This window comes from Paramormyrops kingsleyae, chromosome 1, assembly GCF_048594095.1.
Source record: "Paramormyrops kingsleyae isolate MSU_618 chromosome 1, PKINGS_0.4, whole genome shotgun sequence".
Lineage (NCBI taxonomy): Eukaryota > Metazoa > Chordata > Actinopteri > Osteoglossiformes > Mormyridae > Paramormyrops > Paramormyrops kingsleyae.
The window spans coordinates 19,388,922-19,411,279 of NC_132797.1; the positions used below are offsets into that span (position 1 = coordinate 19,388,922).

At 43.5% G+C, this 22,358-nt stretch overlaps 1 protein-coding gene and 21 non-coding genes across 22 annotated transcripts; 9 read left to right on the forward strand and 13 right to left on the reverse strand.

Annotated features, from left to right (window-relative positions):
* Positions 1 to 7: 7 nt before the first annotated feature.
* On the reverse strand, positions 8 to 79 carry trnaq-cug (transfer RNA glutamine (anticodon CUG)). The gene has a single exon. It is a non-coding gene; the product is annotated as a tRNA-Gln (tRNA).
* Positions 80 to 373: 294 nt separating this feature from the next.
* On the reverse strand, positions 374 to 445 carry trnaq-uug (transfer RNA glutamine (anticodon UUG)). The gene has a single exon. It is a non-coding gene; the product is annotated as a tRNA-Gln (tRNA).
* A 462-nt stretch (positions 446 to 907) lies between these two features.
* trnad-guc (transfer RNA aspartic acid (anticodon GUC)) lies at positions 908 to 979 on the forward strand. Its single transcript has one exon. It is a non-coding gene; the product is annotated as a tRNA-Asp (tRNA).
* A 191-nt stretch (positions 980 to 1,170) lies between these two features.
* trnaq-cug (transfer RNA glutamine (anticodon CUG)) lies at positions 1,171 to 1,242 on the reverse strand. Its single transcript has one exon. It is a non-coding gene; the product is annotated as a tRNA-Gln (tRNA).
* An 828-nt stretch (positions 1,243 to 2,070) lies between these two features.
* On the forward strand, positions 2,071 to 2,142 carry trnad-guc (transfer RNA aspartic acid (anticodon GUC)). Its single transcript has one exon. It is a non-coding gene; the product is annotated as a tRNA-Asp (tRNA).
* A 557-nt stretch (positions 2,143 to 2,699) lies between these two features.
* Positions 2,700 to 2,771, reverse strand: trnaq-uug (transfer RNA glutamine (anticodon UUG)). Its single transcript has one exon. It is a non-coding gene; the product is annotated as a tRNA-Gln (tRNA).
* A 462-nt stretch (positions 2,772 to 3,233) lies between these two features.
* trnad-guc (transfer RNA aspartic acid (anticodon GUC)) lies at positions 3,234 to 3,305 on the forward strand. The gene has a single exon. It is a non-coding gene; the product is annotated as a tRNA-Asp (tRNA).
* Positions 3,306 to 3,862: 557 nt separating this feature from the next.
* Positions 3,863 to 3,934, reverse strand: trnaq-uug (transfer RNA glutamine (anticodon UUG)). The gene has a single exon. It is a non-coding gene; the product is annotated as a tRNA-Gln (tRNA).
* A 462-nt stretch (positions 3,935 to 4,396) lies between these two features.
* On the forward strand, positions 4,397 to 4,468 carry trnad-guc (transfer RNA aspartic acid (anticodon GUC)). Its single transcript has one exon. It is a non-coding gene; the product is annotated as a tRNA-Asp (tRNA).
* Positions 4,469 to 5,025: 557 nt separating this feature from the next.
* On the reverse strand, positions 5,026 to 5,097 carry trnaq-uug (transfer RNA glutamine (anticodon UUG)). The gene has a single exon. It is a non-coding gene; the product is annotated as a tRNA-Gln (tRNA).
* A 462-nt stretch (positions 5,098 to 5,559) lies between these two features.
* trnad-guc (transfer RNA aspartic acid (anticodon GUC)) lies at positions 5,560 to 5,631 on the forward strand. Its single transcript has one exon. It is a non-coding gene; the product is annotated as a tRNA-Asp (tRNA).
* A 191-nt stretch (positions 5,632 to 5,822) lies between these two features.
* trnaq-cug (transfer RNA glutamine (anticodon CUG)) lies at positions 5,823 to 5,894 on the reverse strand. The gene has a single exon. It is a non-coding gene; the product is annotated as a tRNA-Gln (tRNA).
* Positions 5,895 to 6,722: 828 nt separating this feature from the next.
* trnad-guc (transfer RNA aspartic acid (anticodon GUC)) lies at positions 6,723 to 6,794 on the forward strand. Its single transcript has one exon. It is a non-coding gene; the product is annotated as a tRNA-Asp (tRNA).
* A 567-nt stretch (positions 6,795 to 7,361) lies between these two features.
* Positions 7,362 to 7,433, reverse strand: trnaq-uug (transfer RNA glutamine (anticodon UUG)). The gene has a single exon. It is a non-coding gene; the product is annotated as a tRNA-Gln (tRNA).
* A 462-nt stretch (positions 7,434 to 7,895) lies between these two features.
* Positions 7,896 to 7,967, forward strand: trnad-guc (transfer RNA aspartic acid (anticodon GUC)). Its single transcript has one exon. It is a non-coding gene; the product is annotated as a tRNA-Asp (tRNA).
* A 567-nt stretch (positions 7,968 to 8,534) lies between these two features.
* Positions 8,535 to 8,606, reverse strand: trnaq-uug (transfer RNA glutamine (anticodon UUG)). Its single transcript has one exon. It is a non-coding gene; the product is annotated as a tRNA-Gln (tRNA).
* Positions 8,607 to 9,068: 462 nt separating this feature from the next.
* Positions 9,069 to 9,140, forward strand: trnad-guc (transfer RNA aspartic acid (anticodon GUC)). The gene has a single exon. It is a non-coding gene; the product is annotated as a tRNA-Asp (tRNA).
* Positions 9,141 to 9,690: 550 nt separating this feature from the next.
* trnaq-uug (transfer RNA glutamine (anticodon UUG)) lies at positions 9,691 to 9,762 on the reverse strand. The gene has a single exon. It is a non-coding gene; the product is annotated as a tRNA-Gln (tRNA).
* A 462-nt stretch (positions 9,763 to 10,224) lies between these two features.
* On the forward strand, positions 10,225 to 10,296 carry trnad-guc (transfer RNA aspartic acid (anticodon GUC)). Its single transcript has one exon. It is a non-coding gene; the product is annotated as a tRNA-Asp (tRNA).
* A 191-nt stretch (positions 10,297 to 10,487) lies between these two features.
* trnaq-cug (transfer RNA glutamine (anticodon CUG)) lies at positions 10,488 to 10,559 on the reverse strand. The gene has a single exon. It is a non-coding gene; the product is annotated as a tRNA-Gln (tRNA).
* Positions 10,560 to 10,853: 294 nt separating this feature from the next.
* On the reverse strand, positions 10,854 to 10,925 carry trnaq-uug (transfer RNA glutamine (anticodon UUG)). The gene has a single exon. It is a non-coding gene; the product is annotated as a tRNA-Gln (tRNA).
* Positions 10,926 to 14,071: 3,146 nt separating this feature from the next.
* Positions 14,072 to 20,720, reverse strand: hyi (hydroxypyruvate isomerase). Its single transcript, XM_023807385.2, has 8 exons — positions 20,386 to 20,720; positions 18,793 to 18,904; positions 17,378 to 17,492; positions 17,134 to 17,212; positions 16,895 to 16,944; positions 15,915 to 15,984; positions 15,607 to 15,741; positions 14,072 to 14,991 (listed from the first exon to the last, which is right to left on the reverse strand). The coding sequence occupies exons 1-8, from the start codon at positions 20,582 to 20,584 to the stop codon at positions 14,897 to 14,899; spliced, it is 855 nt and encodes a 284-aa protein (XP_023663153.1). The 5' UTR covers positions 20,585 to 20,720; the 3' UTR covers positions 14,072 to 14,896.
* Positions 20,721 to 22,358: the final 1,638 nt, after the last annotated feature.

Below are 22,358 nucleotides of genomic sequence, written 5' to 3' on the forward strand. Positions count from 1 at the left end.
AGGCAGGAGGTCCCACCGAGACTTGAACTCGGATTACTGGATTCAGAGTCCAGAGTGCTGACCATTACACCATGGGACCTTGGATTCTCTTCCCGTCTTGCTGCTGCTTCACCGTAGCCTATGGACATGGCAAACCTTGACCAAAACGGCACAACTTTCCTGTTGGACATTAGTGAACCTTTCAGATATATCTGCAGTATGTGTGTGATACAGCTGACACACGGAAGTAAATGGTAGCTTGAGGGGATCGGAGCAAGAAGTAGCAGCATAATTGAACCAAACGGGCAAAGACACACCTCCCTTGGCTCACAGGGGAACAATGGCTGGTCCCTTCACACAGAATCATACAAGAAAGTAGCACGTCTTAAGACAAAGGCCCCACCGAGACTTGAACTCGGATCACTGGATTCAAAGCCCAGAGTGCTGGCCATTACACCATGGGACCAAGACCAGACGTGGTTGCTTCTTCAGTGTAGACAATGGACCCCGTCAACCTTGACTCACCTGGCATGGCATTCCTGCTGGTTCTTAAGGAAACTTTGAGAAGTGTCTTCGCTTTGCATAGAAAACAGCCGATACATGTAATAAAATGGAAAATTCTAGCATGTTGACCGCAGAGAATGGCCAACAGAGAATTGGTGTGAGTCATTCCCAAATCCTCATTTGAATCACTGGTCTAAATGAGCAAGCAATAATCGAATGGAACTGTGAAACCAAAAGGCAAGATCTCACCATTAATTTAATAGGTTCATCTTGTCTTAATAGAGACGCTTCCACTGAGTAAAGTTTAATACATTTTGTTTGCTGTCATGCAGGTATCACAGCATCAAACACAATGTAATTTGAAGAACACATAAGTATACCACAGCCACGGGAGGCGTTTGGGCAGGCGTGGTCTTTGCCTGTCTCCTCGTTAGTATAGTGGTGAGTATCCCCGCCTGTCACGCGGGAGACCGGGGTTCGATTCCCCGACGGGGAGTGTGCTGCTCCTTTTAGCCGCCAAACTCAAGTTGCAGGAATGTTGACGTTGGCTAGGTTTAGATGAATGGAGTCAGATGATGCAGGACAATCGAAAAAAAGTAATCGGCAAAAAACCAATTCGCCTATGCTGTCAAAGCAAACACCGGTGCTCCTTACGTGCGGAACGCAGTAAGCGATCATCCAGGCAGGAGGTCCCACCGAGACTTGAACTCGGATTACTGGATTCAGAGTCCAGAGTGCTGACCATTACACCATGGGACCTTGGATTCCCTTCCCGTCTTGCTGCTGCTTCACCGTAGCCTATGGACATGGCAAACCTTGACCAAAACGGCACAACTTTCCTGTTGGACATTAGTGAACCTTTCAGATATATCTGCAGTATGTGTGTGATACAGCTGACACACGGAAGTAAATGGTAGCTTGAGGGGATCGGAGCAAGAAGTAGCAGCATAATTGAACCAAACGGGCAAAGACACACCTCCCTTGGCTCACAGGGGAACAATGGCTGGTCCCTTCACACAGAATCATACAAGAAAGTAGCACGTCTTAAGACAAAGGACCCACCGCGACTTGAACTCGGATCACTGGATTCAAAGCCCAGAGTGCTGGCCATTACACCATGGGACCAAGACCAGACGTGGTTGCTTCTTCAGTGTAGACAATGGACCCCGTCAACCTTGACTCACCTGGCATGGCATTCCTGCTGGTTCTTAAGGAAACTTTGAGAAGTGTCTTCGCTTTGCATAGAAAACAGCCGATACATGTAATAAAATGGAAAATTCTAGCATGTTGACCGCAGAGAATGGCCAACAGAGAATTGGTGTGAGTCATTCCCAAATTCTCATTTGAATCACTGGTCTAAATGAGCAAGCAATAATCGAATGGAACTGTGAAACCAAAAGGCAAGATCTCACCATTAATTTAATAGGTTCATCTTGTCTTAATAGAGACGCTTCCACTGAGTAAAGTTTAATACATTTTGTTTGCTGTCATGCAGGTATCACAGCATCAAACACAATGTAATTTGAAGAACACATAAGTATACCACAGCCACGGGAGGCGTTTGGGCAGGCGTGGTCTTTGCCTGTCTCCTCGTTAGTATAGTGGTGAGTATCCCCGCCTGTCACGCGGGAGACCGGGGTTCGATTCCCCGACGGGGAGTGTGCTGCTCCTTTTAGCCGCCAAACTCAAGTTGCAGGAATGTTGATGTTGGCTAGGTTTAGATGAATGGAGTCAGATGATGCAGGACAATCGAAAAAAAGTAATCGGCAAAAAACCAATTCGCCTATGCTGTTAAAGCAAACACCGGTGCTCCTTACGTGCGGAACACAGTAAGCGATCATCCAGGCAGGAGGTCCCACCGAGACTTGAACTCGGATTACTGGATTCAGAGTACAGAGTGCTGACCATTACACCATGGGACCTTGGATTCCCTTCCCGTCTTGCTGCTGCTTCACCGTAGCCTATGGACATGGCAAACCTTGACCAAAACGGCACAACTTTCCTGTTGGACATTAGTGAACCTTTCAGATATATCTGCAGTATGTGTGTGATACAGCTGACACACGGAAGTAAATGGTAGCTTGAGGGGATCGGAGCAAGAAGTAGCAGCATAATTGAACCAAACGGGCAAAGACACACCTCCCTTGGCTCACAGGGGAACAATGGCTGGTCCCTTCACACAGAATCATACAAGAAAGTAGCACGTCTTAAGACAAAGGCCCCACCGAGACTTGAACTCGGATCACTGGATTCAAAGCCCAGAGTGCTGGCCATTACACCATGGGACCAAGACCAGACGTGGTTGCTTCTTCAGTGTAGACAATGGACCCCATCAACCTTGACTCACCTGGCATGGCATTCCTGCTGGTTCTTAAGGAAACTTTGAGAAGTGTCTTCGCTTTGCATAGAAAACAGCCGATACATGTAATAAAATGGAAAATTCTAGCATGTTGACCGCAGAGAATGGCCAACAGAGAATTGGTGTGAGTCATTCCCAAATCCTCATTTGAATCACTGGTCTAAATGAGCAAGCAATAATCGAATGGAACTGTGAAACCAAAAGGCAAGATCTCACCATTAATTTAATAGGTTCATCTTGTCTTAATAGAGACGCTTCCACTGAGTAAAGTTTAATACATTTTGTTTGCTGTCATGCAGGTATCACAGCATCAAACACAATGTAATTTGAAGAACACATAAGTATACCACAGCCACGGGAGGCGTTTGGGCAGGTGTGGTCTTTGCCTGTCTCCTCGTTAGTATAGTGGTGAGTATCCCCGCCTGTCACGCGGGAGACCGGGGTTCGATTCCCCGACGGGGAGTGTGCTGCTCCTTTTAGCCGCCAAACTCAAGTTGCAGGAATGTTGATGTTGGCTAGGTTTAGATGAATGGAGTCAGATGATGCAGGACAATCGAAAAAAAGTAATCGGCAAAAAACCAATTCGCCTATGCTGTTAAAGCAAACACCGGTGCTCCTTACGTGCGGAACACAGTAAGCGATCATCCAGGCAGGAGGTCCCACCGAGACTTGAACTCGGATTACTGGATTCAGAGTACAGAGTGCTGACCATTACACCATGGGACCTTGGATTCCCTTCCCGTCTTGCTGCTGCTTCACCGTAGCCTATGGACATGGCAAACCTTGACCAAAACGGCACAACTTTCCTGTTGGACATTAGTGAACCTTTCAGATATATCTGCAGTATGTGTGTGATACAGCTGACACACGGAAGTAAATGGTAGCTTGAGGGGATCGGAGCAAGAAGTAGCAGCATAATTGAACCAAACGGGCAAAGACACACCTCCCTTGGCTCACAGGGGAACAATGGCTGGTCCCTTCACACAGAATCATACAAGAAAGTAGCACGTCTTAAGACAAAGGCCCCACCGAGACTTGAACTCGGATCACTGGATTCAAAGCCCAGAGTGCTGGCCATTACACCATGGGACCAAGACCAGACGTGGTTGCTTCTTCAGTGTAGACAATGGACCCCGTCAACCTTGACTCACCTGGCATGGCATTCCTGCTGGTTCTTAAGGAAACTTTGAGAAGTGTCTTCGCTTTGCATAGAAAACAGCCGATACATGTAATAAAATGGAAAATTCTAGCATGTTGACCGCAGAGAATGGCCAACAGAGAATTGGTGTGAGTCATTCCCAAATCCTCATTTGAATCACTGGTCTAAATGAGCAAGCAATAATCGAATGGAACTGTGAAACCAAAAGGCAAGATCTCACCATTAATTTAATAGGTTCATCTTGTCTTAATAGAGACGCTTCCACTGAGTAAAGTTTAATACATTTTGTTTGCTGTCATGCAGGTATCACAGCATCAAACACAATGTAATTTGAAGAACACATAAGTATACCACAGCCACGGGAGGCGTTTGGGCAGGCGTGGTCTTTGCCTGTCTCCTCGTTAGTATAGTGGTGAGTATCCCCGCCTGTCACGCGGGAGACCGGGGTTCGATTCCCCGACGGGGAGTGTGCTGCTCCTTTTAGCCGCCAAACTCAAGTTGCAGGAATGTTGATGTTGGCTAGGTTTAGATGAATGGAGTCAGATGATGCAGGACAATCGAAAAAAAGTAATCGGCAAAAAACCAATTCGCCTATGCTGTTAAAGCAAACACCGGTGCTCCTTACGTGCGGAACGCAGTAAGCGATCATCCAGGCAGGAGGTCCCACCGAGACTTGAACTGGGATTACTGGATTCAGAGTACAGAATGCTGACCATTACACCATGGGACCTTGGATTCCCTTCCCGTCTTGCTGCTGCTTCACCGTAGCCTATGGACATGGCAAACCTTGACCAAAACGGCACAACTTTCCTGTTGGACATTAGTGAACCTTTCAGATATATCTGCAGTATGTGTGTGATACAGCTGACACACGGAAGTAAATGGTAGCTTGAGGGGATCGGAGCAAGAAGTAGCAGCATAATTGAACCAAACGGGCAAAGACACACCTCCCTTGGCTCACAGGGGAACAATGGCTGGTCCCTTCACACAGAATCATACAAGAAAGTAGCACGTCTTAAGACAAAGGCCCCACCGAGACTTGAACTCAGATCACTGGATTCAAAGCCCAGAGTGCTGGCCATTACACCATGGGACCAAGACCAGACGTGGTTGCTTCTTCAGTGTAGACAATGGACCCCGTCAACCTTGACTCACCTGGCATGGCATTCCTGCTGGTTCTTAAGGAAACTTTGAGAAGTGTCTTCGCTTTGCATAGAAAACAGCCGATACATGTAATAAAATGGAAAATTCTAGCATGTTGACCGCAGAGAATGGCCAACAGAGAATTGGTGTGAGTCATTCCCAAATCCTCATTTGAATCACTGGTCTAAATGAGCAAGCAATAATCGAATGGAACTGTGAAACCAAAAGGCAAGATCTCACCATTAATTTAATAGGTTCATCTTGTCTTAATAGAGACGCTTCCACTGAGTAAAGTTTAATACATTTTGTTTGCTGTCATGCAGGTATCACAGCATCAAACACAATGTAATTTGAAGAACACATAAGTATACCACAGCCACGGGAGGCGTTTGGGCAGGTGTGTTCTTTGCCTGTCTCCTCGTTAGTATAGTGGTGAGTATCCCCGCCTGTCACGCGGGAGACCGGGGTTCGATTCCCCGACGGGGAGTGTGCTGCTCCTTTTAGCCGCCAAACTCAAGTTGCAGGAATGTTGACGTTGGCTAGGTTTAGATGAATGGAGTCAGATGATGCAGGACAATCGAAAAAAAGTAATCGGCAAAAAACCAATTCGCCTATGCTGTTAAAGCAAACACCGGTGCTCCTTACGTGCGGAACGCAGTAAGCGATCATCCAGGCAGGAGGTCCCACCGAGACTTGAACTCGGATAACTGGATTCAGAGTCCAGAGTGCTGACCATTACACCATGGGACCTTGGATTCCCTTCCCGTCTTGCTGCTGCTTCACCGTAGCCTATGGACATGGCAAACCTTGACCAAAACGGCACAACTTTCCTGTTGGACATTAGTGAACCTTTCAGATATATCTGCAGTATGTGTGTGATACAGCTGACACACGGAAGTAAATGGTAGCTTGAGGGGATCGGAGCAAGAAGTAGCAGCATAATTGAACCAAACGGGCAAAGACACACCTCCCTTGGCTCACAGGGGAACAATGGCTGGTCCCTTCACACAGAATCATACAAGAAAGTAGCATGTCTTAAGACAAAGGCCCCACCGAGACTTGATCTCGGATCACTGGATTCAAAGCCCAGAGTGCTGGCCATTACACCATGGGTCCAAGACCAGACGTGGTTACTTCTTCAGTGTAGACAATGGACCCCGTCAACCTTGACTCACCTGGCATGGCATTCCTGCTGGTTCTTAAGGAAACTTTGAGAAGTGTCTTCGCTTTGCATAGAAAACAGCCGATACATGTAATAAAATGGAAAATTCTAGCATGTTGACCGCAGAGAATGGCCAACAGAGAATTGGTGTGAGTCATTCCCAAATCCTCATTTGAATCACTGGTCTAAATGAGCAAGCAATAATCGAATGGAACTGTGAAACCAAAAGGCAAGATCTCACCATTAATTTAATAGGTTCATCTTGTCTTAATAGAGACGTTTCCACTGAGTAAAGTTTAATACATTTTGTTTGCTGTCATGCAGGTATCACAGCATCAAACACAATGTAATTTGAAGAACACATAAGTATACCACAGCCACGGGAGGCGTTTGGGCAGGCGTGGTCTTTACTTGTCTCCTCGTTAGTATAGTGGTGAGTATCCCCGCCTGTCACGTGGGAGACCAGGGTTCGATTCCCTGACGGGGAGTGTGCTGCTCCTTTTAGCCGTGAACTAAAGAATGCCGCCAAACTCAAGTTGCAGGAATGTTGACGTTGGCTAGGTTGAGATGAATGGAGTCAGATGATGCAGGACAATCGAAAAAAAGTAATCGGCAAAAAACCAATTTGCCTATGCTGTTAAAGCAAACACCGGTGCTCCTTACGTGCGGAACGCAGTAAGCGATCATCCAGGCAGGAGGTCCCACCGAGACTTGAACTCAGATTACTGGATTCAGAGTGCTGACCATTACACCATGGGACCTTGGATTCCCTTCCCGTCTTGCTGCTGCTTCACCGTAGCCTATGGACATGGCAAACCTTGACCAAAACGGCACAACTTTCCTGTTGGACATTAGTGAACCTTTCAGATATATCTGCAGTATGTGTGTGATACAGCTGACACACGGAAGTAAATGGTAGCTTGAGGGGATCGGAGCAAGAAGTAGCAGCATAATTGAACCAAACGGGCAAAGACACACCTCCCTTGGCTCACAGGGGAACAATAGCTGGTCCCTTCACACAGAATCATACAAGAAAGTAGCACGTCTTAAGACAAAGGCCCCACCGAGACTTGAACTCGGATCACTGGATTCAAAGCCCAGAGTGCTGGCCATTACACCATGGGACCAAGACCAGACGTGGTTGCTTCTTCAGTGTAGACAATGGACCCCGTCAACCTTGACTCACCTGGCATGGCATTCCTGCTGGTTCTTAAGGAAACTTTGAGAAGTGTCTTCGCTTTGCATAGAAAACAGCCGATACATGTAATAAAATGGAAAATTCTAGCATGTTGACCGCAGAGAATGGCCAACAGAGAATTGGTGTGAGTCATTCCCAAATCCTCATTTGAATCACTGGTCTAAATGAGCAAGCAATAATCGAATGGAACTGTGAAACCAAAAGGCAAGATCTCACCATTAATTTAATAGGTTCATCTTGTCTTAATAGAGACGTTTCCACTGAGTAAAGTTTAATACATTTTGTTTGCTGTCATGCAGGTATCACAGCATCAAACACAATGTAATTTGAAGAACACATAAGTATACCACAGCCACGGGAGGCGTTTGGGCAGGCGTGGTCTTTACTTGTCTCCTCGTTAGTATAGTGGTGAGTATCCCCGCCTGTCACGTGGGAGACCAGGGTTCGATTCCCTGACGGGGAGTGTGCTGCTCCTTTTAGCCGTGAACTAAAGAATGCCGCCAAACTCAAGTTGCAGGAATGTTGACGTTGGCTAGGTTGAGATGAATGGAGTCAGATGATGCAGGACAATCGAAAAAAAGTAATCGGCAAAAAACCAATTTGCCTATGCTGTTAAAGCAAACACCGGTGCTCCTTACGTGCGGAACGCAGTAAGCGATCATCCAGGCAGGAGGTCCCACCGAGACTTGAACTCAGATTACTGGATTCAGAGTGCTGACCATTACACCATGGGACCTTGGATTCCCTTCCCGTCTTGCTGCTGCTTCACCGTAGCCTATGGACATGGCAAACCTTGACCAAAACGGCACAACTTTCCTGTTGGACATTAGTGAACCTTTCAGATATATCTGCAGTATGTGTGTGATACAGCTGACACACGGAAGTAAATGGTAGCTTGAGGGGATCGGAGCAAGAAGTAGCAGCATAATTGAACCAAACGGGCAAAGACACACCTCCCTTGGCTCACAGGGGAACAATGGCTGGTCCCTTCACACAGAATCATACAAGAAAGTAGCACGTCTTAAGACAAAGGCCCCACCGAGACTTGAACTCGGATCACTGGATTCAAAGCCCAGAGTGCTGGCCATTACACCATGGGACCAAGACCAGACGTGGTTGCTTCTTCAGTGTAGACAATGGACCCCGTCAACCTTGACTCACCTGGCATGGCATTCCTGCTGGTTCTTAAGGAAACTTTGAGAAGTGTCTTCGCTTTGCATAGAAAACAGCCGATACATGTAATAAAATGGAAAATTCTAGCATGTTGACCGCAGAGAATGGCCAACAGAGAATTGGTGTGAGTCATTCCCAAATCCTCATTTGAATCACTGGTCTAAATGAGCAAGCAATAATCGAATGGAACTGTGAAACCAAAAGGCAAGATCTCACCATTAATTTAATAGGTTCATCTTGTCTTAATAGAGACGCTTCCACTGAGTAAAGTTTAATACATTTTGTTTGCTGTCATGCAGGTATCACAGCATCAAACACAATGTAATTTGAAGAACACATAAGTATACCACAGCCACGGGAGGCGTTTGGGCAGGTGTGGTCTTTGCCTGTCTCCTCGTTAGTATAGTGGTGAGTATCCCCGCCTGTCACGCGGGAGACCGGGGTTCGATTCCCCGACGGGGAGTGTGCTGCTCCTTTTAGCCGCCAAACTCAAGTTGCAGGAATGTTGACGTTGGCTAGGTTGAGATGAATGGAGTCAGATGATGCAGGACAATCGAAAAAAAGTAATCGGCAAAAAACCAATTCGCCTATGCTGTTAAAGCAAACACCGGTGCTCCTTACGTGCGGAACGCAGTAAGCGATCATCCAGGCAGGAGGTCCCACCGAGACTTGAACTCAGATTACTGGATTCAGAGTGCTGACCATTACACCATGGGACCTTGGATTCCCTTCCCGTCTTGCTGCTGCTTCACCGTAGCCTATGGACATGGCAAACCTTGACCAAAACGGCACAACTTTCCTGTTGGACATTAGTGAACCTTTCAGATATATCTGCAGTATGTGTGTGATACAGCTGACACACGGAAGTAAATGGTAGCTTGAGGGGATCGGAGCAAGAAGTAGCAGCATAATTGAACCAAACGGGCAAAGACACACCTCCCTTGGCTCACAGGGGAACAATAGCTGGTCCCTTCACACAGAATCATACAAGAAAGTAGCACGTCTTAAGACAAAGGCCCCACCGAGACTTGAACTCGGATCACTGGATTCAAAGCCCAGAGTGCTGGCCATTACACCATGGGACCAAGACCAGACGTGGTTGCTTCTTCAGTGTAGACAATGGACCCCGTCAACCTTGACTCACCTGGCATGGCATTCCTGCTGGTTCTTAAGGAAACTTTGAGAAGTGTCTTCGCTTTGCATAGAAAACAGCCGATACATGTAATAAAATGGAAAATTCTAGCATGTTGACCGCAGAGAATGGCCAACAGAGAATTGGTGTGAGTCATTCCCAAATCCTCATTTGAATCACTGGTCTAAATGAGCAAGCAATAATCGAATGGAACTGTGAAACCAAAAGGCAAGATCTCACCATTAATTTAATAGGTTCATCTTGTCTTAATAGAGACGCTTCCACTGAGTAAAGTTTAATACATTTTGTTTGCTGTCATGCAGGTATCACAGCATCAAACACAATGTAATTTGAAGAACACATAAGTATACCACAGCCACGGGAGGCGTTTGGGCAGGCGTGTTCTTTGCCTATCTCCTCGTTAGTATAGTGGTGAGTATCCCCGCCTGTCACGCGGGAGACCGGGGTTCGATTCCCCGACGGGGAGTGTGCTGCTCCTTTTAGCCGCCAAACTCAAGTTGCAGGAATGTTGACGTTGGCTAGGTTTAGATGAATGGAGTCATATGATGCAGGACAATCGAAAAAAAGTAATCGGCAAAAAACCAATTCGCCTATGCTGTTAAGGCAAACACCGGTGCTCCTTACGTGCGGAACGCAGTAAGCGATCATCCAGGCAGGAGGTCCCACCGAGACTTGAACTCGGATTACTGGATTCAGAGTCCAGAGTGCTGACCATTACACCATGGGACCTTGGATTCCCTTCCCGTCTTGCTGCTGCTTCACCGTAGCCTATGGACATGGCAAACCTTGACCAAAACGGCACAACTTTCCTGTTGGACATTAGTGAACCTTTCAGATATATCTGCAGTATGTGTGTGATACAGCTGACACACGGAAGTAAATGGTAGCTTGAGGGGATCGGAGCAAGAAGTAGCAGCATAATTGAACCAAACGGGCAAAGACACACCTCCCTTGGCTCACAGGGGAACAATGGCTGGTCCCTTCACACAGAATCATACAAGAAAGTAGCATGTCTTAAGACAAAGGCCCCACCGAGACTTGAACTCGGATCACTGGATTCAAAGCCCAGAGTGCTGGCCATTACACCATGGGACCAAGACCAGACGTGGTTGCTTCTTCAGTGTAGACAATGGACCCTGTCAACCTTGACTCACCTGGCATGGCATTCCTGCTGGTTCTTAAGGAAACTTTGAGAAGTGTCTTCGCTTTGCATAGAAAACAGCCGATACATGTAATAAAATGGAAAATTCTAGCATGTTGACCTCAGAGAATGGCCAAGAGAGAATTGGTGTGAGTCATTCCCAAATCCCCATTTGAATCACTGGTCTAAATGAGCAAGCAATAATCGAATGGAACTGTGAAACCAAAAGGCAAGATCTCACCATTAATTTAATAGGTTCATCCTTTTTTTTTTTTACCCCTGTCGTGCCCGGTAGTTTTGCAAGTAGGATGTTAGTCTGGGTGCTTCATTATGCCAACACTTTTATTTCGGATTTAGCTCCTCTTGTTACTTGAGGTATACTCTTTATTAACCATTTTTGATTATTGCACCTCAAAGCCGGAGCTGACAGGGGAAGTTAACTGAGGTAGAAGAGATAGAGAGAGGAAGAGAGGAGGGAGAGAAAGAGGATAGAGAAGAAGAAGAAGAAAAATAAATAAACAAATACAGAAAAAATTAATTAAAAAAGGGGGGGGTCAGGTGAGACAGAGAGAGACAGGGAAAGATAAATAATACATGACAACTGAAGAAAAAGTAGAGCAAAAAGGAAAGAGTAACAAAAGGACAGCTTCTGCATCTTACTGCTGGACATTGTGTCATCACACCAGCTACTGTTATCTGAAAAATAAAATCCAGGTACACGCACAAAAAGTATACATACAAAGAAACCAATGGTACCATTATGATAGGGAATATGCTTGTGCCAGTATCTGCTTCTGCAATTAAATACATTAATACCAAAGAAAAAGATACATAAGCAGACCAACAGTAACACAGTCTGGATATCGCCGCACCAGTATCTGCATCTGAGAAGAAAGAATGGAAGCCAAACCCACACACACACACACAACCAGACAAGGAGAGAGAGGGATAAAATAGGGCAAGAAAGCCCTGGGCTCTCTTGTGTGTGCGTGTGTGTGCGTGTTCTATGTGTATGTGTGTGGATGTGAAAGTGTGTGTGTGTGTGTGCATATGTACGTGTGTTTGTGCATATATACATGTGTGTGTGTGCGCATGTGTGCGCAAGCCTTTTTTATTGCTTCCCCACACTGGTAAGAGTGGGACATGGAATCATCAACATACACACCGAGGTCTTTCTCATAATCAATTCAATTCAGTTTTATTTATAAAGCGCATTATCACAACATTACATTGTCTCAATGCGCTTTACATTTCTGCCTCGTAAGGACCCCCCATTGAGTAAGCCAAAGGCAACGGTGGCAAGGAAAAACTCACTAAGAGGAAGAAACCTTGGGAGGAACCAGACCCAAAGGGGGAGCCCATCCTCCAGGGGCCGGCAGATGAGTCAGACAAACAAGATGATATGACTAAGCTAATACAGGGGTTGAAATATATGTCTCAATGCAGCGGCTGACCGGTGCAGGCACGGGGTGCTTGATGCACGATGGCAGGATTAATAGAGGCACAGCCGCAGGGAAGGATGGCGAGGCATCGTGTTGAGCCAAGGGCAGGCAGGTTGGAGGGTAGTTGCCGGAGGTGGAGGTAGTTGTCTTGCAGGCCGCAGAGGCATAAACTCTTCAACGACATTGTGCTCCATGGAGCACACCCCAGAAGGGGTGAGGGAGGAAGTAAGAATAATTGTGTATTAGCCAGAGTTGAGGAAACCAGAGGCAGTGCAAGCAAAATGATCGAGTGCAATATTCGTCTAGGCTCCGGCAGATCTGAGTATAGCAGCATGAGAAAGAGGGAGAGACAGGCGGGAACACAGGCATGGGGACTCCCTGAACATCAGCACTCTAGTGTAAAGCTAGAGTGACAGCACTGACGCATCAGTTTATCCAGTTAATCAGTTATCTTTATTTCAGTGGAACCCATAATATATTGTGACTCTAATAACTACTTATTGCTTCCTGTCTGTTAACCAGTTTTAAATCCTAATTCCTACAATCCCTGCAGCTTTGATCTTAAGAAAGAGCCATTTGTGGGGGACAACATCAAAGGCCTTCTGGAAATCTAAGTAGACATCAATCAATCACATCATAGGCCTTTTTGTGATCAATTTCTCTTGTAGCTTCCTCAAAGAACTCAAGTAAATTAGTTAAACAGGATCTACCTCTCCTAAATCCATGTTGACTATACCTCAGAATGTTATTTTTAACTGTATTTGACTCTCCCTGCCGGCCCCTGGAAGATGGGCTCCCCCTTTGAGTCTGGTCCCTCCCAAGGTTTCTTCCTTCTAGGGAGTTTTTCCTTGCCACTGTCGCCTATGGCTTACTCACTGGGGGCTTTGGGTGGGGATGCTGTAAAGCGCTTTGGGACAATGTAATGTTGTGATAATGCGCTATACAAAAATAAATTTGTTGTTGTTGTTGTTATTTGAATCCAAGTAATCTACCATTTTCACTTGGATTATAGCTTCCATTACTTTTCCAGTTATGCAAGTTAAACTGATTGGCCTATAGTTTGCTGGATTACTTCTATCCTCTTTTTTTAAATATGGGCATTATATTAGCATGCTTCCAAGCTTCAAAGCCAATGCACCAGTGAAATCAAGTTCTCCTTATTCCTTAATCTCACGTACCGACACAATGTGTGACATTCCACAAAGTGTGAGTTTTCACTTGCTGAAAAGTATAATTTCATGTGGTCAATTTAGAGAATATTATATCATGACCGTAAACAGTATCCTAGCATGCAATATCAGATTTTTACCAGACTTGTGTCTTTTGTTTGTTTGTAGTTTAATTGCCTCTCAGAAAAAGAATATTGCTATGGATCTACCATAATATTATAAAGCTTTTAAAGTGGTTTGACCAGTTTGTGTTTCTTGTTTGTTTGCTCCATATCTGCTAAAATATAAAGCAACAATACACAACAACAGCATGTTTGTGGAGGCAGCCATGTTTGTTCTAAGATGTAGCTGGAACCAGTGATTGGTGGGATGTGACGTGACACACCTCGGAATTTACAACTTCAGAGAGATAATCGAATGCATCGTAGAAAATTAAACGTCTCTATGGAGCTAAATATACGGATATTATCAATAAAATATATGACTATATAGAGAAATATGGATTTTTAATCTATTAAAACATTCCAGTGAAACTATTTTCATCAAGCTAAGTACATGGTTATAATCAATAAAACCAGTGGCTATCGAGCTGAATATACTGCAGCACCAGCACGATACCTCCACGTAGTGGAGCTAATTAACATTTCAACACATGCTCTGGGGGCATTGTAAATAGCCCCTGTATGTGTTATTGTAAATACTTGTGTTGTATCCCTATTGTCATGCGTCCTTGCCTGTGTCATATATGAATCCTGTCCGATCCTCGCATGTCTTTAGCCATTGTGGAAACTACCCACTGTTTGTGTGTCTTTTTGTCTGACATCTGACCTCCCTGCGTTTCCCCTTCATGTGTGTCGGTGGTTGTTTGGTGATTGTGACTGGTCCTTTTTAGGGCTGCAAATAAAAGAGTGCTCTTCCCCCTAAAGCAATTTAGTCCCAGCATCATTATAACTATCTATCTCTAACAACAGTATAAACAATTTTAAAGTTTTTTTCAGGTCCAGAATATCTATGATATGATTTGAGGTCATTCACAATGTCACAACTGCAGTGCATATAATACCGAGCTGCATGATTTTGGAACTAAGTGTAGAAATTAAAAATTATATCTGGAAAGAATATAATAACAACAAAATAATTAGCAAATTATTACAAAGCTGGAAATGTAATACTGGGCAACATACATGGTTTACAGTTTACATTTTTTTCATCTGGACTGGTAATTGATCTGAAAGCAATGTACAATTAATTTACTACTGTGAATTATACACTTAAAATTATCAATAATACTATCCACTGGATTCTCAACAGTCTTCAAGGATCTGAAGGGCATGAAGGTACACCAGCGTCTTTCGTCTTGTGATTATTCCAGTACTCTCTGAGCCATCCCAAACCAGCCTCAGTTGTACCTGAAGTAACAAAAATGACACAGCTTCAGTTCCATCTCATCTTTGCATCTAATTTATGGATGTACTCAATTTTTTATTATTCGCACACTAGACTGCTACTGTTAATGTCTGTTTTGTTTTTTAAATCTAAAATTCTAATGTTTGGATAAATCTGCTTTCAGTTAATCACAAAAGATTATATAGACTAAAATTAACACATCTGAACTTCCATAAAACACTTCTATTTTAATGTGTTATTTAATTAGTAATCCTAGGATAAAGGTCATTAAAAATGTCTTATCAGTACCGTGACCATACTGCAGCCAATGTACTTCCTTCCATACCTGCTTGTCCTATGCAGGGCTGCAGAAGCTATAGGCGAAAGGCAGGGAGTAACCCAGGATGGGGTGGCAAGCAATAGCAGGGCACACACGCCATTCACACCTCAGGTAAATTGGAATACCCAGAGGAAACCACACAGGGAGGATAGGCAAACTCCACACATGTAGGAGACTCGAACCCCGGTCCCAGAAGTGTGAAGCAAGAGTACTAACCACTGTACAACCATGCCTCCCCTTGTATCTTATGTTCAGTGCTAAAATGATAATTTGACTCTGGAGACATAAAACCACTCACTGTTTGGTTTATATTCACATCCAATGTAGCCTTTATATCCAACTGTTTCCAGCAGGTCAAAGAGGTAGGGGAAGTTCACCTCTCCGGAGCTGTCTGGCTCGTTACGATCAGGAACTTGGGCAATCTGCACGTGACCTGAACCGAAATGTAATTTTTCATTACGTGTAAAAAGTCCCAAAAGCTTAACGAACTAACTGCACCAATAATTAGCATTAGCTGCATAAGGAAATGAATTTTTTTTGTGTATTAGTCCTGCTGCTAATTTTGCTTATATTAACCTCACAATTTACATGAGTGATTTCACTTACCTATTATAGGGAAATACTTCTGGATGTTTTGAGTTAAGTTGCCATCCATTATCTGCCAATGGAAGATGTCCTGTAAGAAGAGATTGGACGAATGATGTAACAAGCCTTAAAAACTAAGGGGCACTTGCAGTCTTTCCAAACTGTAATTCTTGGGCAAGTTACTTGTCAGGCCCATTATGAGATTAAATAAATTGTCTTTCAATTTTTCATAGTGATGGACATATGATTATTTCTATTATAAGTGTGTCCAATGCCTCGGGTTCCAGAATCACCTGGGAAACCTTTGGAAATACCCAGAGAAAATCAAAGTAGAGACAGGTCAGCTGGTGTCTAATCCACAGCCCTAGAAATTCAAGATCACAAAGCTACCAGTTGATCCACAACACAGAGCCCATGGAAGGCAAAATACATAAAAACACACTAAATTATTGCTTTCCAGTGGCATTGCGTAAAAGAAATCTTGAATAAGGAAAACAAGGGATTACTCACAGTTCACATAAAGAAAGATATCACATACTATTTAGAATCTTACTACAGTAAAATCCCATTATAGTGGACTCGCTTATAACGGAATATCGTCTATAACAGACAAGGTCCACTGGTCCCGGCCATGCGCCTTTAAGGACATGCAGAAAAAGCATCGGATATAGCGGAGTCACATATAACGGATAAACAATTTGGTCCCCGGGGCCGCTTTTAGCTGTAGTTCTGTTCGGCTATAACGGACATGCAGGCTCCGCCTACAAGGCGCGCGGCATGCAGGTGATATCCAGCGCAGATACCTAGTCGGGATTATTAATAGTCACGCATCTGGTCAGGTAAAGTTGGATTACTACATGTATAATATAATAATCTATACCACAAGTGTGTCTGCCGGATATAACGGACTTCAGATATAACGGACTGTTTTTCCAGTTCCCTTGAAGTCCGTTATAACGGGATTTTACTGTATTATAAACATTTTGGTACGTTTCACTTACCATCTGCAATTTCATGTTTGAGTGGCCAACTTTATGCAGAATTGCAGCAGCTAGGAACATATAAAATACAATACCCTCGATTTTACCCTCAAAATTCATAAAAAGTCATTTGGAGGGTGATCATCATAACTTGTAAAGAAACTTAATGAATGTATAAAATGGTTCTCATTATTATACTTTTTAAAATTAATATAATATAACATCCGTGAGCAGCTTAAAAGAACAACTGAGAAATTTACCCTGGTGGGGAGTATCCAGGAAGTACTGTGGGTCTGTTATCCTGGTATTAATTGGCTCAATCAAGCCAAGAATTCCTTCCTATAAACCAGACCACAAAATATCCTCTGACAATATTCATAAATGTGTTTTCACATAATAGATCATTACTGTTCAATCTTATCTGTCACTGCTGTTTCTAATAAAAATTATTAAATAAACTCATTAATTTCACAATCTGCTACCCGAATATTCTGGATCAGTAACCTTTGAAAGGACATCTGCTGCAAATTTCAGATTGTCTATGAAGGTAGCCTCCATCTCCATGGCAATGCAAGCTCGGTCCATGCCTGGAGGCACTCTACCCGCCATCAAGTGGATCCTGGAGAGATGGCAGTCACAATAACAAACAAACACTACAAGACGTGGGCAGATGTGGATCTTCATTTTCTTTCATTTAAAATTGTTATTCCTTGTGGTATGCTATACAAAAAATTAAGACTGCAACTATAGAATACTTACATATTAGAATATTTGGTTTTTGCACAAGATTACCACTAATGATGTTTTTCAAATGCTCCCATACGTCCAAGCTTTTTGTGGACTCTCGAGCAGTGCAATGATGCCTGTCTTAACTGTATTGCCATCATCGTTTCTGTTGACCTACTCGTATGTTATTTGTGTGCTATTGGCACCACGCCACAGTCAGAATACAAACTGCATATGAATTTTTGTTATTAACCAGTTAACTGAATGCAAATTTTTCTCCTTGAATCTTTTTTATATTACATTTTTTTAAAATATTTATTACAGCATTACACAAAATATGCAATATGAACTCAATATGAACAACCCTGAACAGAGATAATGAATGAAAATAAATATGCTAAAAAGCCATTAACAATAAACAACAGTAACGAAATCTGAACACAAGCTATGTGTGTGTGTATGTGTGTGTGTTGCCATGAAATGATGTGCTACAACTCCTCTCAATAATTTCCACGGTGCCCTGCAAGACTAAACACCTCCCTCTCGAAACACTGGCAACACCAACACAACTCTCAGTGTCTTATCATGGAAGGTCTTCCAAATCACATTAGAATCAGCAGTGACACCCAAGTCAGCAAGTTCCTCTCACAAACTGCATGCAAATTCATTAAAAACAGCCAGATCTTGGAGTCTGGCCAGGTCCAGTCTCATCCTCCCAGTAGGTGGTAGCCTGCTGAAGCTAAGCTGGATCTTCAGTATATCAACGACAAATCTTTGGTCAGAATTCACAAGTTACGCACTTCTGTAGACCCTGCAGTTCTGTAGGAGCCTCCAGCATCTGCCCACAAGCATGCGATTGATCTCCTTCACTGCACAACCAGTGTCACAGTCCAACAATGTGGCTCAGGGCACTGGAACCAGGATCCAGCAACCTGAAGACCCTGACCTTTTGCAAGGTCAAGGAACCTGCGAGCCACTTTTACCATGGTCGCCAGACCTGTTGGAATTCCACACTCAAAAAGTAACTAACAAACTTTTAAACCATGATTAACTAATTAAGATCAGTCCATGATGCCTGTTTGGGAATCTGACCATTTATTGTTCTTTTCTATTGAATAACTGACTCAGTACTACTGCAACAGACATGCAAAGGTTGTTGGATAAACCATATATACATACATACAAGTGTTTACCTGCTGCAGTCCAGGGCCTTTGCCAACATCACTGCACTCTCCAAGCCCCGTCTGAACTCTGCCTGCCTGCCAGGGACAGCACCCAGACCGAGTTCCCCAGCCTTAATGTTACCTGAAAACATTAATGATTTGCAGATATTCACATGTGTTATCCCAATATGTACAACACATTACCCCCTAACTACCCAGCTTATTTAAGAATACAGTAAAACCTTGGATTGCGAGTAACTTAGTCTGCAAGTGTTTTGCGAGACAAGCAAAAATTTTTAATAAATTCTAATTCGATAAACGAGCGAGGTCTTGCAATACGAGTATTACGTATACGCTTTGTCTGCCTAGCGTCACGTGATCACAACTGAGCCGAAGGTTTTTCTCTCTTTCTCTATCACTGCGGGATTGTGGGTAATCTATTCTCATGCTCAGTCTCGGTCTGTGTGCCTCACTCATATAGTCAAAATTTAGTAGAAAAGCACCACCCGAATAAGGCTGTAGCAGTGTGAGCGATGAATCTGTTTAAAGACAATGCAATGTCACATTTCCACGAAATTGAAAAGGAGGCAAAAGCAACTGTCACTGGATAGGTTCCTTGTTAAAGTCGCACAAAAAGAAAAAGATTCCATGGAGCCAACAAATAGCAGTAATTCCGTTAATCATAGTGAAAGTCGTCCTACAAAATAACCCTCCTCTTCTCCTCTCTCTCGTCTATCTCACACCATTCACGATTCTTTTCAAAGGTAAAGTGTAGGTTCATTTTTTATGCATTTCTGTTTGAATTTTATGTATATGTTTGATATATTTTGTATTAATCATTTTTATAAGAATATTTTTGGGTTGTGGAACGAATTATCTGAGTTTCCATTATTTCATATGAGAAAAGCACGTTTCCGGAACAAATTAGGGTCGCAAACCAAGGTACCACTGTATTAAAGAATATCCCATAAAACAAATTGTTTTCAATCAGTATAACAAATAAACAAAACTGCAATTAAACACATACACCTCAAATGAAAACCCAAAACAGCTACTATAAGTTATTGCATAATATTCTGGCTGTTGTATTTGGAAAAAAAATATCACCTATTACCTAGACTAAATCTGAAAGTAAAAAATGTACAATATATTCGGGTAAAGACCCATAAGTAACACCATGAAACATCATGTTATCTAAACATATTTATTTGAGACTTTAAAAATACACTGTATAGACAAAAGTACAGTATTGGGACACCTCTCAATCATTGAATTCAGCACTTTCATTCAGACCCATGGCCATAAGTATGTACAATTAAGCACCTAGACATTGCAGTCAGGTTTACAAACATTTCTAAAAAAATGGGTCGTTCTGAAGAGTTCAAAATTACACATGAACAAATCGCATAATAATCCCATTGATGAAATGTATTTGTCTGACCTGTTGCACCTGAACACGTGTGTGGCGAATAAACAAACCAGAAAATATGAACCAGTAAGGTAACCGTAATGACTTAAACCTTTAATCCGCCACACGGTCAGTTTATAAACTTCTATTTTAAAATAAAAGATATAATTTCCCCCAAGCAAACATGTCTGCAGGTTACTCACTGGTTTCCTTACCAGGAGGAGTGTTAATGACCACGACCCGGAGTCCAGTTCGCCGCTTGGCTTCTTTTAGCTCATTTATATCCGCATCGTAAATCCAAGCTGCCTCCACAGCCTGAAACCCAGCCGCCGCTGCTGCATACATGCGCTGTGGGAATCCTTGCAATTCCGTGAACATCCATGACAAATTAGCGCAAAACTTTAAAGACGACATTTTATGCTTAGATCTCCAAGCTATCTCGCATAAGCTGAAGTAATTTAGTTATAGACAGGAGAACTAACGGAAACATACAACTTCTCAGGAGCAGTCATGTGCCATACCGTTTTATTTACACAATACGTCCCTGAACATGATGTCAGCACGCGGAAACAGTTTCCGGCGTTAAAATATCAATATAAAAGTCCTTGTTATACGGTCCTCCAACGTTAAAAGCTGCATAAAGCTGCTCCAGGAACCAGGCCTAGGGGGTGAAGCTCATGAGCAATCACCTGATGGTCGCATCTGTACACATGGGGTCTGTCTAGGCATAGCCCAAAAGGGTAACATGGGTCTACCCTCCTGTGCCCTCAAGATGGGCCATGGGGGTGAGGTGCAGTGTAGCTCTAGTGGGATCGATCATCGGCAACCAATGATATGTGGGTGGGTCAATTAAAATAACATTTAAGCATATTAGTTAAAAAACAGGTTGAGCCTCATTTTGTATTTTAAATTTAGCAGTTTGACTTACTGTGGGGTTGAATATAATTGCCGAGTTTGGGTCGCTCGTGAAATGGACCCACACATCACTGTACACTCACCTAAAGGATTATTAGGAACACCATACTAATATGGTGTTTGACCCCCTTTCGCCTTCAGAACTGCCTGAACGTGGCATTGATTCAACAAGGTGCTGAAAGCATTCTTTAGAAATGTTGGCCCATATTGATAGGATAGCATCTTGCAGTTGATGGAGATTTGTGGGATGCACATCCAGGGCACGAAGCTCCCGTTCCACCACATCCCAAAGATGCTCTATTGGGTTGAGATCTGGTGACTGTGGGGGCCATTTTAGTACAGTGAACTCATTGTCATGTTCAAGAAACCAATTTGAAATGATTCGAGCTTTGTAACATGGTGCATTATCCTGCTGGAAGTAGCCATCAGAGGATGGGTACATGGTGGTCATAAAGGGATGGACATGGTCAGAAACAATGCTCAGGTAGGCCGTGGCATTTAAACGATACCCAATTGGCACTAAGGGGCCTAAAGTGTGCCAAGAAAACATCCCCCACACCATTACACCACCACCACCAGCCTGCACAGTGGTAACAAGGCATGATGGATCCATGTTCTCATTCTGTTTACACCAAATTCTGACTCATCAGACCAGGCAACATTTTTCCAGTCTTCAACTGTCCAATTTTGGTGAGCTCGTGCAAATTGTAGCCTCTTTTTCCTATTTGTAGTGGAGATGAGTGGTACCCGGTGGGGTCTTCTGCTGTTGTAGCCCATCCGCCTCAAGGTTGTGCGTGTTGTGGCTTCACAAATGCTTTGCTGCATACCTCAGTTGTAACGAGTGGTTATTTCAGTCAAAGTTGCTCTTCTATCAGCTTGAATCAGTCGGCCCATTCTCCTCTGACCTCTAGCATCAACAAGGCATTTTCGCCCACAGGACTGCCGCATACTGGATGTTTTTCCCTTTGCACACCATTCTTTGTAAACCCTAGAAATGGTTGTGTGTGAAAATCCCAGTAACTGAACAGATTTTGAAATACTCAGACCGGCCCGTCTGGCACCAACAACCATGCCACGCTCAAAATTGCTTAAATCACCTTTCTTTCCCATTCTGACATTCAGTTTGGAGTTCAGGAGATTGTCTTGACCAGGACCACACCCCTAAATGCATTGAAGCAACTGCCATGTGATTGGTTGATTAGATAATTGCATTAATGAGAAATTGAACAGGTGTTCCTAATAATCCTTTAGGTGAGTGTATATTACAGCTTTC

Bases quoted from the DNA above. Each gene is read 5' to 3' on its own strand.
- hyi (XM_023807385.2), bottom strand. From the start codon at position 20,584: ATGTCGTCTTTAAAGTTTTGCGCTAATTTGTCATGGATGTTCACGGAA. The intron at 18,905-20,385 runs GTAAGGAAACCA...TAATGTTTTCAG, and splicing joins GGTCATTAACACTCCTCCTG to GTAACATTAAGGCTGGGGAA. The intron at 15,985-16,894 runs GTAAGTGAAACG...CTCTTCTTACAG, and splicing joins CAAACATGAAATTGCAGATG to GACATCTTCCATTGGCAGAT.